We start from the raw sequence: 13,741 nt of genomic DNA on the forward strand, positions 1-13,741 counted from the left end.
TTCACAGGAGCAATCGAAATGTAAAACACTGAACCCAGAAAGTAGTAGATCAGATGATCTACAAGTTTTAAAAGGAAGTTGAGTGCCTGAAGGGAGTAGGTGAGGGGTTTGGGAAGTGCTTAGCAGCTCAGAAACCAAAGGCACAGCTATTAATGGTGGTGTAATTCAAATTTGTTGTGTTTAGTTCTTTCTTGTTCAGTTTATGTTTTTCTTGTTCAGTTATTTCAAACTGTCTCTCACCCAGTCTGGCTCCTATTTCCTTCTTTCTGTCTTGTTTGTTATTTCTGACTGTATACCACCCGATATTGGTTCTTTTTAGTAGTTTCTGACTGTCTCAACCTGTTTGATTGGGTCTGACCATATCTCACCACCTAGTTTAGTAAGTTTTTGACTGTATCTCACCCTGTCTAGTTCCTGTTTGGCTCCTATTTAGAGACATAGAGATCTACAGCACAGAAAAAGGCCCTTTAGCTCATTATGTTTGTGCCACTCAATAACAATCCCCTGACTTGTCCTGAATGTATAAGTATCAAAGTGTACATCGAAATACTTCTTCAATGTTCTGAGGGTTTCCTACTCTCCCACCCTTACAGGCAGAGAGTTCCAGATTCCCACTACCCTCTGGGTGAAAAACATTTTCCTCACATCCCCTCTTCACCTTCTGTCCCTTAAAACTATTTAAGAGAGACCCAACCAATTATTGATTTATTTAGTCGTGCAGTTTTTATTTGCACCCACCATCTTCCTTCTATGTTGTACCTGGACATAGTGTTCCAGCCAAGCTGGAGGTTTAGCAAAAACAACTTGTCTGCTTTCAAATTTTATCCCTCTAAAAATAAATATCACTGCTCAGTTTGTTTTTGTTAAGGCCTTACTAACCTGCACACAACTTTTATTGATTAGTAGATTGATTTGCACTTCAAAATGTCTTTGTTTCTCCATGCTACCACTACCAAGACTCACGCTTAAGTAGTGTGGCTTTCCTGTTCTTCTTACTGAGACATGCTACCTCACATTTCTGTGTTGAATTTCATTTGCTAAATATTTGTCCGTTCTGCAAGTTTATTAACATTCCTCTGAAAATTGTTGTAGTCCTCCTCAGTACTCAGACACTTCCCAAAACTGCTGTATCATCTGCTTTTGATGTGAAAATTGTGCTTTTGATGTAAAGTCCAGTTGTGTGTGACCTTGCCTCACTCTGTCTGGTTCCTGTGACTCTGTTAGAGTTCCGTGTGGATTTATCTACTGCCTTTTGAGTTGTGCTGAACACTCGGCCATACAAACAGCTTACAAAAGTTTCTCTTTGGATTTAGTTGCAGCAGCTCTGAGTACGAGATGGATGATGAGGATGAGGAGGTGGAGGAAGATGAAGAAAATGCACTGGTTCCCTCAGACCTGGGTGGTGTCCCCTGGCTGGAAGCTGTGAGGATTCATCGGTTACTGAAGGGTGACCTGGATGGAGACACTGAGCCTGAAGATGAGGAGCAATCTGAATCAAGTTACGGTGAGTGAGTTTGTGAGACCAGCAGAGGGTCTGTTGTTGACTTGATTATAATCTCATACAGAGACACACGAAGCCCCACCCAGTGAAGCCTGCAAGAGGCAGCCTGGCCTTTTGAGTGACCGTGTGACTAGGTTGAGGCAGCTAGTTCCATGTGTGACACCTGAGGGTCTTTGAGGGGACTTCACATTCCAACACGTTCTTAAAAAGTCATGAATAGAAGACTTAAAGCTAGTGGAGGAAAAGAGTTAGGGGATAAATTACTCAAGGGACAGGTGTTGGGGGTAAACTAAAATGGCAATAGGGTTTGGGGATTCATTACTGGAGGGAAAGATATTGGGGTAAATTACAATGGCAATAGGGTTTCTGGAGGGACAGTACTCATGAGGTAAATTATGAATGAAATGATGGCATAAGTGGAGACCATTGTGCCCATCGAGCCCATGCTAGTTCTCCACAGTCCAATCCAGTCATTGAATAACTGTCCTTTTTTCTGTTGATGTCATTTGCTTCTCCAATTCCACCATCCTCATTGGCAGCAAATTCCATAGCACCGCCACCACCACCACCACCACAGAAAGTCTCCCTGCCATCATCCCCCACCATGCCCCATGTCTCTGTGTCTCTCTCTACAATACATTTTTCTTGCCATTTGTCTGGCTGCTGCTTATCAATATCCTATTGTATCAATTGGTATTATTCCTCATTATACTTATGATTTTTAACAATGAAGCCGACAATGGAACCACTTCCATTCCCCCTCCCACAGCCTCTCCCACATGTCCATCCTCAGCCTACTTCATTGCCACAGTGAATCAGACCACAAATAAGGAACAACACCTTATCTTCTGCCTGGGCAGCCTACAGCCCAGAGGATTTAACACTCAGTTCTCTAATTTCAACTAACTCTTCCAGCCTCGCCTCCTCCCTTCCATTCCACCTACTGACCCTCTCTTCCAGCTACCAACCGGATTCATCCCTCCCGTCGACTAACCAGATCATATCCACTCTCTGTGTTCACCTATCCGCTACTCTCCCCACCCCATCCCCGCCCCTTCCTCTTTATCTGTAGCTGCCCTACCCTACGTCTCGTCCTGAAGAAGGGTTATACCCATCAGGAATTCATTGCTAAGTCCTCCAAGCTGAAGGGTGCCCAGGCAGAAGATGAGGTGTTAGAACCTAGATCAGGATAGCACAGTACAGGTCATTCGACCCGCAAAGGTTGTGCTGACCTTTTATCGTACTCTAACATCAAACTAACCGACAGACCCTCCATTGTACCTATGTGTCTATCCAAGAGTCACTTAAATGTCCCGAATGTATCTGACTCTACCACCACTGCTGGCAGTGCATTCTACACACGCACCACTCTCTGTGTAAAGAACGTACCTCTGACATCTCCCCTAAATCTTCCGTCAATCGCCTTTAAACTATGACGCCCTTGTGACATCCATTTCTGCTCTGGGGAAAAGTCTCTGGCTATCCAATCTATCTATGTGTCTCATCATCATGTACACCTCTAATGAGAAAAGCCCTAGCTCCCTCAAACTTTCTTCATAAGACACCAGTCCAGACAGCATCCTGGTAAATCTTCTTTGCACCTTCTCTAAAGCTTCCACATCTTTCCTATACAGAGGTGACCAGACATGAACACATTATTCCAAGTGTGGTCTATAGAGCTGCAACATAACCTTGCGGCTCTTAAACTCAATCCCCCTGCTAATGAAAGCTAACACATCATATGTCTTCTTAACAACCTGGGTGGCAACTTTGAGAGATCTATGGATATGGATCCCAAGATCCCTCTGTTCCTCCACACTTCCAAGAATCCTGCCTTTAACCCTGTATTCTGCATTCAAATTCAACCTTCCAAAGTGAATCACTTCACACTTTTCCGGGTTGAACTCCACCTGCAAGTTCTCAGCCCAGCTCTGCATCCTGTCAATGTCCTGTTGCAACCTACAACAGCCCTCCACACTATCCATAACACCACCAACCTTCATGTTGTCGGCAAACTTGCTAACCTACCCTTCCACTTCCTCATCTGAGTCATTTATAAAAATCACTAGAACCCTGTAGAGCACCACTGGTCACTGAGCTCCAAGCTGAATACTTTCCATTTGTCTTCAATGAGCCAGCCACTTCTGTATCCAGACAGCCAGAGTTCCCTATCCCAAGTCTCCTTACTTTCTGAATGAGCCTACCATGGGGAACCTTATCAAATGCCTTGCTAAAATCCATGTACACCACATCCAGTGTTTTGCCTTCATAAATGCATTTTGTCACATTCTCAAAGAATTCAATAAGGTTTATAAGGCATGTCCTACCCCTCACAAAGCCATGCTGATTATCTCTAATCACCTATGGTTTTCCACATAATCATAAATCCTGTCTCTCAGAATCCTCTCCAATACATTGCCCACCATAGACGTAAGACTGACTTCTTGAACTGCTGCAGTCTTTAGGGTGCTGTCTAGATACAGAATTGGCTGGTGCATAGAAGACAGAACGTGGTGGTTGGTGGGAAGTATTGAGCTTGGAGTTCGGTGACCAGTCATTTTCCATGGGGATTGGTTCTGGGACCTCTGGTCTTTGTGATTTTTATAAATGACTTGGATGTGGAAGTGGAAGGGTGGGTTAGTCAGTTTACCAATGACATAAAGGTTGATGGAGTTGTGGATAGTGTGGAGGGCTATTGTAGGTTGCAACAGGACATTGACAGGATGCAGGAACTGATAAATGGCAGATGGAGTTCAACCTGGTAAAGTGTGAAGTCATTCACTGTGGAAAGTCGAATTTGAATGCAGAATACAAGGTTAAAGGCAGGATTCATGGTAATGTGGAGGAACTGAGGGATCTTGGGGTCCATGTCAATAGATCCCTCAAAGCTGCCACCCAGGTTGACAGGTTTATTCAAAAGGCATATGGTTTGTTGATTTACATTAGCAGGAGATTGAGCTTAAGAGCCATGAGGTTATGCTGCAGTTCTATAGAGCCCTGGTAGACCCCACATGGAATATTGTGCCAGTTCTGGTCACCTCATTATAGGAAGGACTTAGAAGCTTTAGAGAGGGTGCAGAGGAGATTTACCAGGATGCTGCCTGGACTGGGGGGCAGGTCTTAAAAAGAAAAGATTGAGGGAGCTCGGGCTTTTCTCATTGGAGTGAAGAAGGATGAGAGGTGACATGATAGAGATGGACAAGATGATGCGAGCCACAGGTAGAATGAATAGTCGTAGACATTTCCCCAGGGCAGAATTAGCTATCAGGAGAGGGCATAATTTTAAGGTGATTGGGAGAAGGTTTAGGGGAGACGTCAGAGGTACATTCTTTACTCAGAGAGTGGTGGGTGTGTGGAATACACTGCCAGCAGTGGTAGTAGAGTCAGATATATTAGGGATTGTTAAGCAACTCTTGGATAGGCACATAGATGACAGTAAAATGAAGGGTTATGTAGGTTAGTTTGATCTGAGAGTAGGATAAAAGTTTGGCACAATACCAAGGGCCGAAGGGCCTGGCCTGTACTGTACTGTTCAATGTTCTATGTTCTAGCCAACATTTCTGTCTTGGTCCCTCTGTAGTGCTCCAGTGAGATTCAGTGCAAGTTGGAAGATCAACATCTCATTTTCCACTTGAGGACCCTACATCTTCAGGTCTCAATATCAAGTTCATTCATTTGGAAGAAGAACACTTCCTTACATTTCCTTTTCCCATCCTCACAGCCTAAATCCTGTCATTACATGGTCTGATTTCAGCACAGCCAACCCACTTATACATGCTGTTATTACATCTTTAGCTTCTCTTCTTTATTAGTTTATTATTAACCATCCCTCTGTTTGCCTACCTTTTTCTCACTGTTTTCCCCTCTCTTTCTCTAGAGTCCCTCTCTAACTATCGTTCACTCCTTTTCTCCCCTCCCCACATCATCAGAATAAATGCCACGTTTCCAAGCTCCTATCTATCAGTCCTGGAGTGAGCTTGAAATGTTGACTTTGTTTCTCTCCACTGATGCTGGCAGACCTGCTGAGCTTCTCCAGCAATTTCTGTTTATGTTTCAGATCTCCATCATCCACAATTCTTTGTTTTATTTTATAATAGGCATTAACTGTAGTTAGCTAAAGTAACCTGTTTTATTGTCCCCTTCCCTTTTTAAACAAGAGTGTTTCATTAGCAGTTTTTCTATCCACTCGGTTATCTCCAGAATGTAATGATGCTTGAAGTTTTACTACTAGTACATCTATCCATAACTTCCTTTAATATCCTTGGATGCATCCCATCAGGTCCTGGAAACTTATTGATCGTTTGCTAGATTAGTTTTTCCTCATACATTTTCACTAGCAATGGTTACTGTACTTACTTCTCCTCCGTTTATTCCTTTTTTTTATCATTACTGTCCTGGAGTGCTCCCCCATGAATCCACCTCATTCCCCTTGATCTGATCCAGCAATTCCTTGTGTTAGGAGCACATTGATTGAGGAGGTTTTCCTGAACATCTTTCAGAAATTCCGCCCCTTCCTTGCCCTTTACTCCCTAACATTAGCAGCTGATACTTAGACTTCACATTGGACAAACAGCACAAACACTCATTTGAGCCAGTCAGCCAATGCCAGTGGTTACTCTGCTCCTCTTGAGTCTTCTGCAATCTTTTATTATCATCGCCATCTATTCTTTTCGGTTGTATGTTTGTACAACTTTCCCTTAATTACCTCAACAAGATTTGTTTCAATCATTCCTTGTGGGAATGAGTTCCACAATATCCCCACTCTCTGGGGAAGATGTTTCCTCTAAATTCCCCGCTGGATTTCTTGATGTTTATTTTTAGATGGAAAGCCTCTAGTTCTGCTTTTCCCCACAAGAGGAGATAATCCTTCTGTGAGCTCTATTAGATCACCCCCCCCTCCACCCCAGCCTTCTGCTTTCAACAAAGAGCCGAAGGTTGTTCATTATTCCCGATATATGCTCAGTTAATTGACTCAATTTAATTAAAATAATTGAAGTCCCCGATGTCACCACTCTATAGGTCATGTACATATCAGTATTTCACCAAGACAGTAGCTCCTTTCTCTTTCTGTCACTGTTTGAAGCCTATAGATCATCCCACAATGTGACTATCCTTGTAATACCTCTCTGCTATAACGAAATAGAGTCTGCTTTTAGAACATAGAACATAGAACAATACAGCGCAGTACAGGCCCTTCGGCCCTCGATGTTGCGCCGATCAAAGCCCACCTAACCTACACTAACCCACTATCCTCCATATACCTATCCAATGCCCGCTTAAATACCCATAAAGAGGGAGAGTCCACTACTGCTACTGGCAGGGCATTCCATGATCTTACGACTCGCTGAGTGAAGAACCTACCCCTAACATCAGTCCTATATCTACCCCCCCTTAATTTAAAGCTATGCCCCCTTGTAATAGCTGACTCCATACGCGGAAAAAGGTTCTCACTGTCAACCCTATCTAACCCCCTAATCATCTTGTACACCTCTATCAAATCACCCCTAAACCTTCTTTTCTCCAAAGAAAACAACCCCAAGTGCCTCAGCCTTTCCTCATAGGATCTTTTGCCACTCTTATGATTTTTCCAACACTTCCCTAATTATTATTCATATGCCACATCCTTTCTCTCCTTTCCTAATGTTTTATTGAGTGTTTTATTAACACTCTCACTATCCGTGGATATTAAGTGCTCAGTTCTCACCATTACTTACCCCCAGGGTTATTCTGCAGGAGGGAGCAATTACTTTGAGAAAGAAGGGAGTTACTGCGCGGGAGAGAGGAGGTTACTAAACAAGAGAAGGGACTTATTCTGCAGGAGTGAGGCTATCACTCTGCAGTTCAGATGAGGTTACTCTGTGGGAGAGGGGAGCAACCCTGCAGGAGAAGGGAGGTACCCTGCAAGGAGGTTCCTTACTCTGAGGGATGGAGTGTTACTCTGTGGGAGGGAGAGGGTTTGGGGGATTACTCTGCAAGGAGGGGTTACCTTGTGGGAGAGAGAGGGTTACCCTGTAGGAGAGGTTAATCTGTGGAAGAGAGGGTGTTAAATTACTGGAGAGAGGGGTTTACTCTGTGGGAGAAGGAAACTGTGCGGGAGGGAGGGAGGGAATTGCTCTGGGGGCATTACGATGATTAGTGACTTTTGGTTTCCTGTTCAAGTGATATTGTGTACCTGACTGTATTCCTCCTGTATCTCCACCTGTTGAGATGTCAAATTGTACATTGTGACGTCTTCCTGTATAGTTGCTGCAATAATACTTCTCCATAACATTGTGGTTCGGGATAAATCTGAGGACATAGTGAATTAAGGAAGTTTGAGAATGACCTCCTGGGATAGCTCCTGAGTTAGCATTTGTCACAGGGGAGATTAGGAAGAATCTGTAGCCTGTTTTTCAAAGTTAATGTCCTCAGAACGGGTGCATGATCAAGGTGTCAATGTTTCAGAACCTGGGGAATTACAGCCTCCATCAGTCTGTCTGATAGTGTGTTGGCAGGTGGGCTCTCAGTAAAGGTTGACAGTGATGGGCAGAGAAATGTTGGCATCCCCTTGTTGGAGTGGAGTAGGAGCTGAATGGGATGACTGCTCCAGTCTCAGACTGAGATCGAGCTTGTTCCATCCTCGAGCTGGGGTTCTCATTGGCAGGTCCTGGCCTGATAGATGGCTGGCTCAGTTGATAGCTAAAGAATGTTATGGAGGTTGACCCAGCATCATTGTACCTTCTGTCTCCAGTACCTGACCAGTCAGCCATACGCAGTCCGACTGCTGCAGCTTTACAACCATGTCTGTACAGGTCCCAGGAAGCAGTGTCAGAGATGGCCTCAAACTGCCTTGTGTCCTTTCCCTAATAGCAGGAGGGTGCAGTGGCCAATACTGGGGCAAATGACAGCAACTGAAGCAATCACCAGATTCCCCAGCCCTTGTTCTGGTCCGATTCACCTTGGGAAGTATACCCCATTCTGGGCAGATTGACCAATAAAGGCTCCCTATCACAGTCAGAGTCTGTTTCAACAAATACCCTTACATCTTTGATCTGGAGCAGCTGATCTGAATTTCCTGTACTGACTGTACTTCCTGTTTTCCTCTGCCCCACTCTTTCTTTGTGTGTGTGTGTGTGTGCTTTATGTGTTTTGACCATGTCTGTATATGCTTTTGTGACCTCCTGTGTGTACCGGTATGCGACTGTGGTGCATTTGACGGTCTGTCTGTGTGATTGTGTATGTGCATACGTGTTTGACTGTGTGCTTGTGTCTACCTGCGCTTGTGCAATTCCTTACCTTTGTACTTTGATTATGTGATTGTCTTTCTATGTGTGACTACATACTTGTCTGTTTGTCTATATGTGACTGTATGTTTCGTTGTTTGACTGTGCGTAACTAAATGCTTGTGTCTATCTGTGTTTGGCTGTGTCGGTATATGACTGTTTCTGTGTTGTGTCTTTATGTGTGTGCCTATATACTTGTGTCTCTCTGTGTTTGACTGTACCTGTCCATGTGTGTGACTGTGTTTCTGTCTGACTGGGTGCCTGGGTATCTCTGTATTTGACGGGGTGCTATGTCTGTCTGTGTGTGTGAAGAGGGTGAGTACTGCCCCTGGGAAAGGGAGCTCCAGTTTGGGCTCTGGCTCCATCACCTGTCTGATGAAGAGGACAACCCTTCGTTCAGAGGTATCTGCTTTGCTTCCTGCACAGTCTTTAGCGGATGAGATGCAAGCTGCTCTCTTTAAACAATAATCAGCGAACTCAAAACCATTGGCTAGAAATCGAGCTGCACACCTGTCTTGTTAATCAGCCTGGCCACAAACAAACAATGAAAACCAAGAGAAGCTCCTCAGAGAGCGAGACCCCGAGAATGTGAGGAGTGATCTCTCGTTTACACATAGCCTGTGAACAGAACTGAATTAAAATGAGTGCACTGTATTTCCTGGATGCTGCAAAGGGGATGCAAGAAGTAAGGACACGGGTCGACAGCAAAGCAGCACCACCAAAAACATTACTCAACAGGGAGCTCCATCTCAGTCACGGGGCACGTACCGTCACGGGGCACGTACCGTCACGGGGCACGTACCGTCACGGGGCACGTACCGTCACGGGGCACGGACTGTCACGGGGCACATACCGTCACGGGGCACGGACCGTCACGGGGCACATACCGTCACGGGGCACGGACCGTCACGGGGCACATACCGTCACGGGGCACATACCGTCACGGGGCACATACCGTCACGGGGCACGGACCGTCACGGGGCACGGACCGTCACGGGGCACGGACCGTCACGGGGCACGGACCGTCACGGGGCACCGACCGTCACGGGGCACGGACCGTCACGGGGCACCGACCGTCACGGGGCACCGACCGTCACGGGGCACGTACCGTCACGGGGCACGTACCGTCACGGGGCACGTACCGTCACGGGGCACATACCGTCACGGGGCACGGACCGTCACGGGGCACGGACCGTCACGGGGCACATACCGTCACGGGGCACATACCGTCACGGGGCACGGACCGTCACGGGGCACGGACCGTCACGGGGCACGGACCGTCACGGGGCACATACCGTCACGGGGCACGGACCGTCACGGGGCACATACCGTCACGGGGCACGGACCATTTTGTCATGATCTGGCTGCTCTTTAGCAAGTTTTCATTGTTGGTATGTTTCCATATTTGGCTGTGCTGTAAGCTCCTCTGCTGTTCTCATTAACTATTTCCCTGCCAGAGAGTTTGACTAAAATGTTTGATGAGGAAGGGCATCATGCTGTATTGTTGGAAATTTGTGTCTTGTATGAAGTTGTGTGGCTCTGGGCCCCTGCTGTCCTGAGATTGCTATATGCCCCGATACGCACGAGGCCAGCAGCATGCTGTTTGCACTCTGACCTAACCCTCAGGCAACTAATCCTTATGCATCCCTCGGTTCATAATCTCACAAATAGTTCATAGCCAGCCTCTAACTGCTTCAGCTGGACAAAAGGTAATTCCGACATTGCTGGTACAACAGTGTTGGGCTGGAATGCAATATCCCCCTGTTCCCAAACCCCTCTTCTCCCACTCCCAGCCCCCACACTCCTCCAATTCCTCCACCCAATTCCACTCCCACCTTCCTTTCCTCCCAATCCCACCTACTATTCGACTCCCATCCCCCTCTCTTCCCATTCCCACATTCCTCTCCTCTGACTCCCATCCCCCTCCTCCAACTCCCATCCCCCCCCCTCCCATTCCCACATTCCTCTCCTCTGACTCCCACCCCCCTCCTCCCACTCCCACCTCCCTCTGTTCAGACACTCACCTCCCTTTGCTCCTAGACTGAGCTCCCTGTGCCTGGGAATGAATCTCTTTGCTGTGTGTAGCTCTTGCATTCAAAATCTGTTCTGTGTCTCACTATTCTCTGTCTGTTCTCTCTCTCTCCATCCTGTTATCTGCTCACAATCCTGTTTGTTCCCTCCCTCACGTTGAGTAGCATCGGGTCTGCGGGTACGCCAGATCCTCAGTCCCATCGACCCTCTGGAAATCAAAGCCGATGTTCACTGGACCCACATCACAGGCCAAGAAAGGGAAAACGCAGCAAGATCTGCACCTCCTGAAGGTAATGATGCAGCAGAGGTTTCTGGGAGAAGCCGACAGTGCTAGGCAGTGAGAACCCTCACACGATGATCAGAGGCTACACTGCACTGAGAGGGATAACATAGGCTGAAAGTGGTCTGCGTCAGGATCTGGTACTTTTCCTCCTACAGGTGATTGCAAACTGCTCAGTGTCACCTCTCACCAGCCCTGGGCAGTGAACTCCAAGTGGCCATAGACAGTGTGCACCACAGACAGAGAATAAATGTTGGGCATTTGTTGAGAGTGGAAGGAGGTGCTATGATTTTCCTCCAAAACGTTCCAGTCTTTGTGTCCTTATTGAATTTAGTGTACCTTTGATCTCATAAAAACTCGGAATTGTTACAGCATAGGTGGCCACTTCTGTCTGCTGCAGGTCTCCGAATGATCATCATGTTTTTTTTCCCCATCCCTTTGCATCTCGTTTCTATTGAAATGAACATCCAGTGCTTTCCTGAATGATTCCACGGACTCTGCTTCCATCACATCCCCAGGCAGTGCGTTCCAAACCCAAAATTGCACCAAGTAATTGATTTAAAACAAATTGCTATAAACCTGAGTAGACTTCATATGTAACTTTAATTATTTTAATTGCAACACATACAGATAGGGATGGCAGGTAAGGTATGGCCGCATCGGAATGTACAAGGTTGTGAGCTCTAGGTTGGTCTATCTGTGCCAAGGATCTATGGAGCGAAGCCACAATGCAGTGTGGTGCAGTATAACAGCATTTCACAGTACAGTCAGTTCTGCCATAACACGTGTTCCTTCAGCACAAACTGGCTTTAACACGATTGAAGAATTTAGACCGTTATTTGTAGAAAGCGAACTTTCCTTACATGTATTGGCTATAACCTGATTAAATGGTGTTAATCCTGTTAAATGGTGTGACAATTGCACAGTTTTCTTATAACGCAAGATTGTCAAAGAGCTATCGGGTTATATCTGAACCAACTTGTAGTAATGCATCAGCTCCTTGGAGAAATTGGTATAGAGTTAAACGTTCATCATCCAAAATCATATAATATTTTGCGAAAAGCTCCTCAAACTATAGGGTTTAATCTAAAGCCATGTCAGATGTAGGTCCATGGACACAAACCTGGGGAAACTAAATATTTCTGAGTACTTGATATTTCAAAAGCACAAAATGGGAAAGTGGGTAAGATAACTAAGGACATGGAGAGGACAGTCACAACAAAGTTTCTGTAATTGGAGAGCAGGGGTTTATTGTTGGTGGAGGTGAAAAACCATAAGGAGCGGAAGGTGCTGGTGGGAACAGTTTCTAGGCCTGGAAGGACTGTGACATTATTCGACAGATTTTTAACCAAGAAGTGACAGGGAGTAAATAAGGGAGTGCAATAATAGGTGAATGTTGTAAATCCCTTATCAATCTAGCAAATCAAAGTTGAAGTTTTTAATGGTGGGTGTGGAACCAATAATTAAAACAATTTTTACTCGAGATACATTTTTACCGTCACTCTGGGTATATATTTACTGACACTCTGGGTATATGTTTACTGACACTCTGGGTATATGTTTACTGACACTCTGGGTATATGTTTACTATCACTCTGAATATACATTTACTGACACTCTGGGTATATGTTTACTGTCACTCTGGGTATATATTTACTGTCACTCTGGGTATATATTTATGTTACTCTTGGTATATGTTTACTGACATTCTAGGTATATACTTACTGTCACTCTGGGTTTATACTTACTGTCACTCTGGGTATACATTTACTGACACGCTAGGTATATATTTACTGTCACTCTGTGTACATATTTACTGTCTCTCTGGCTATATTTTTACCATCACTCTGGGTATATATTTACCGTCACTTTGGGTATATTTTTACTGTCACTCTGGGAATATTTTTTACTGTCACTCTGGGTATATGTTTACTGTCACTCTGGGTATATGTTTACTGTCACTCTGGGTATATATTTACTGTCACTCTGGGTATACGTTTACTGTCACTCTGGGTATACATTTACTGTCACTCTGGGTATATGTTTACTGTCACTCTGGGTATACATTTACTGTCACTCGGTATATGTTTACTGTCACTCTGGGTATATATTTACTGTCACTTTGGGCATACGTTTACTGTCACTCTAGGTATATATTTACTGTCACTCTGGGTATACGTTTACTGTCACTCTGGGTATACGTTTACTGTTACTCTGGGTATATGTTTACTGTTACTCTGGGTATATTTTTGCTGTCTGTCTGGGTATATTTTTACCGTCACTCTGGGTATATTTTTTACCATCGCTCTGGGTACATATTTACCATCTCTCTGGCTATATTTTTGCCATCACTCTGGGTATATATTTACTGTCACTTTGGGTATACTTTTACTGTCACTCTGGGTATATGTTTACTCACAATCTGGGTATATGTTTACTGTCACTCTGGGTATACATTTACTGTCACTCGGTGTATGTTTACTGTCACTCTGGGTATACGTTTACTGTCACTCTGGGTATATGTTTACTGTTACTCTGGGTATATTTTTGCTGTCAGTCTGGGTATATTTTTATCATCACTCTGGGTTTATCTTTACCGTCACTCTGGGTACATATTTACCATCTCTCTGGGTACATATTTACCATCTCTCTGGCTATATTTTTGCC

The 13,741-nt window shown here is 45.0% G+C and overlaps 1 protein-coding gene across 1 annotated transcript in view; it reads left to right on the forward strand.

The window, feature by feature from the left end:
• LOC140458192 (protein-methionine sulfoxide oxidase mical3a-like) overlaps window positions 1-13,741 on the forward strand; it is a 433,786-nt gene that overhangs the window by 303,082 nt on the left and 116,963 nt on the right. Inside the window, exons 28-30 of the mRNA XM_072552428.1 lie at window positions 1,314-1,504; window positions 9,076-9,165; window positions 10,959-11,084. Coding sequence (XP_072408529.1) covers window positions 1,314-1,504; window positions 9,076-9,165; window positions 10,959-11,084 — 407 coding nt within the window. The remainder of the gene's footprint in view (window positions 1-1,313; window positions 1,505-9,075; window positions 9,166-10,958; window positions 11,085-13,741) is intronic.

The sequence above is a fragment of the Chiloscyllium punctatum genome, chromosome 32 (genome assembly GCF_047496795.1).
Source record: "Chiloscyllium punctatum isolate Juve2018m chromosome 32, sChiPun1.3, whole genome shotgun sequence".
Lineage (NCBI taxonomy): Eukaryota > Metazoa > Chordata > Chondrichthyes > Orectolobiformes > Hemiscylliidae > Chiloscyllium > Chiloscyllium punctatum.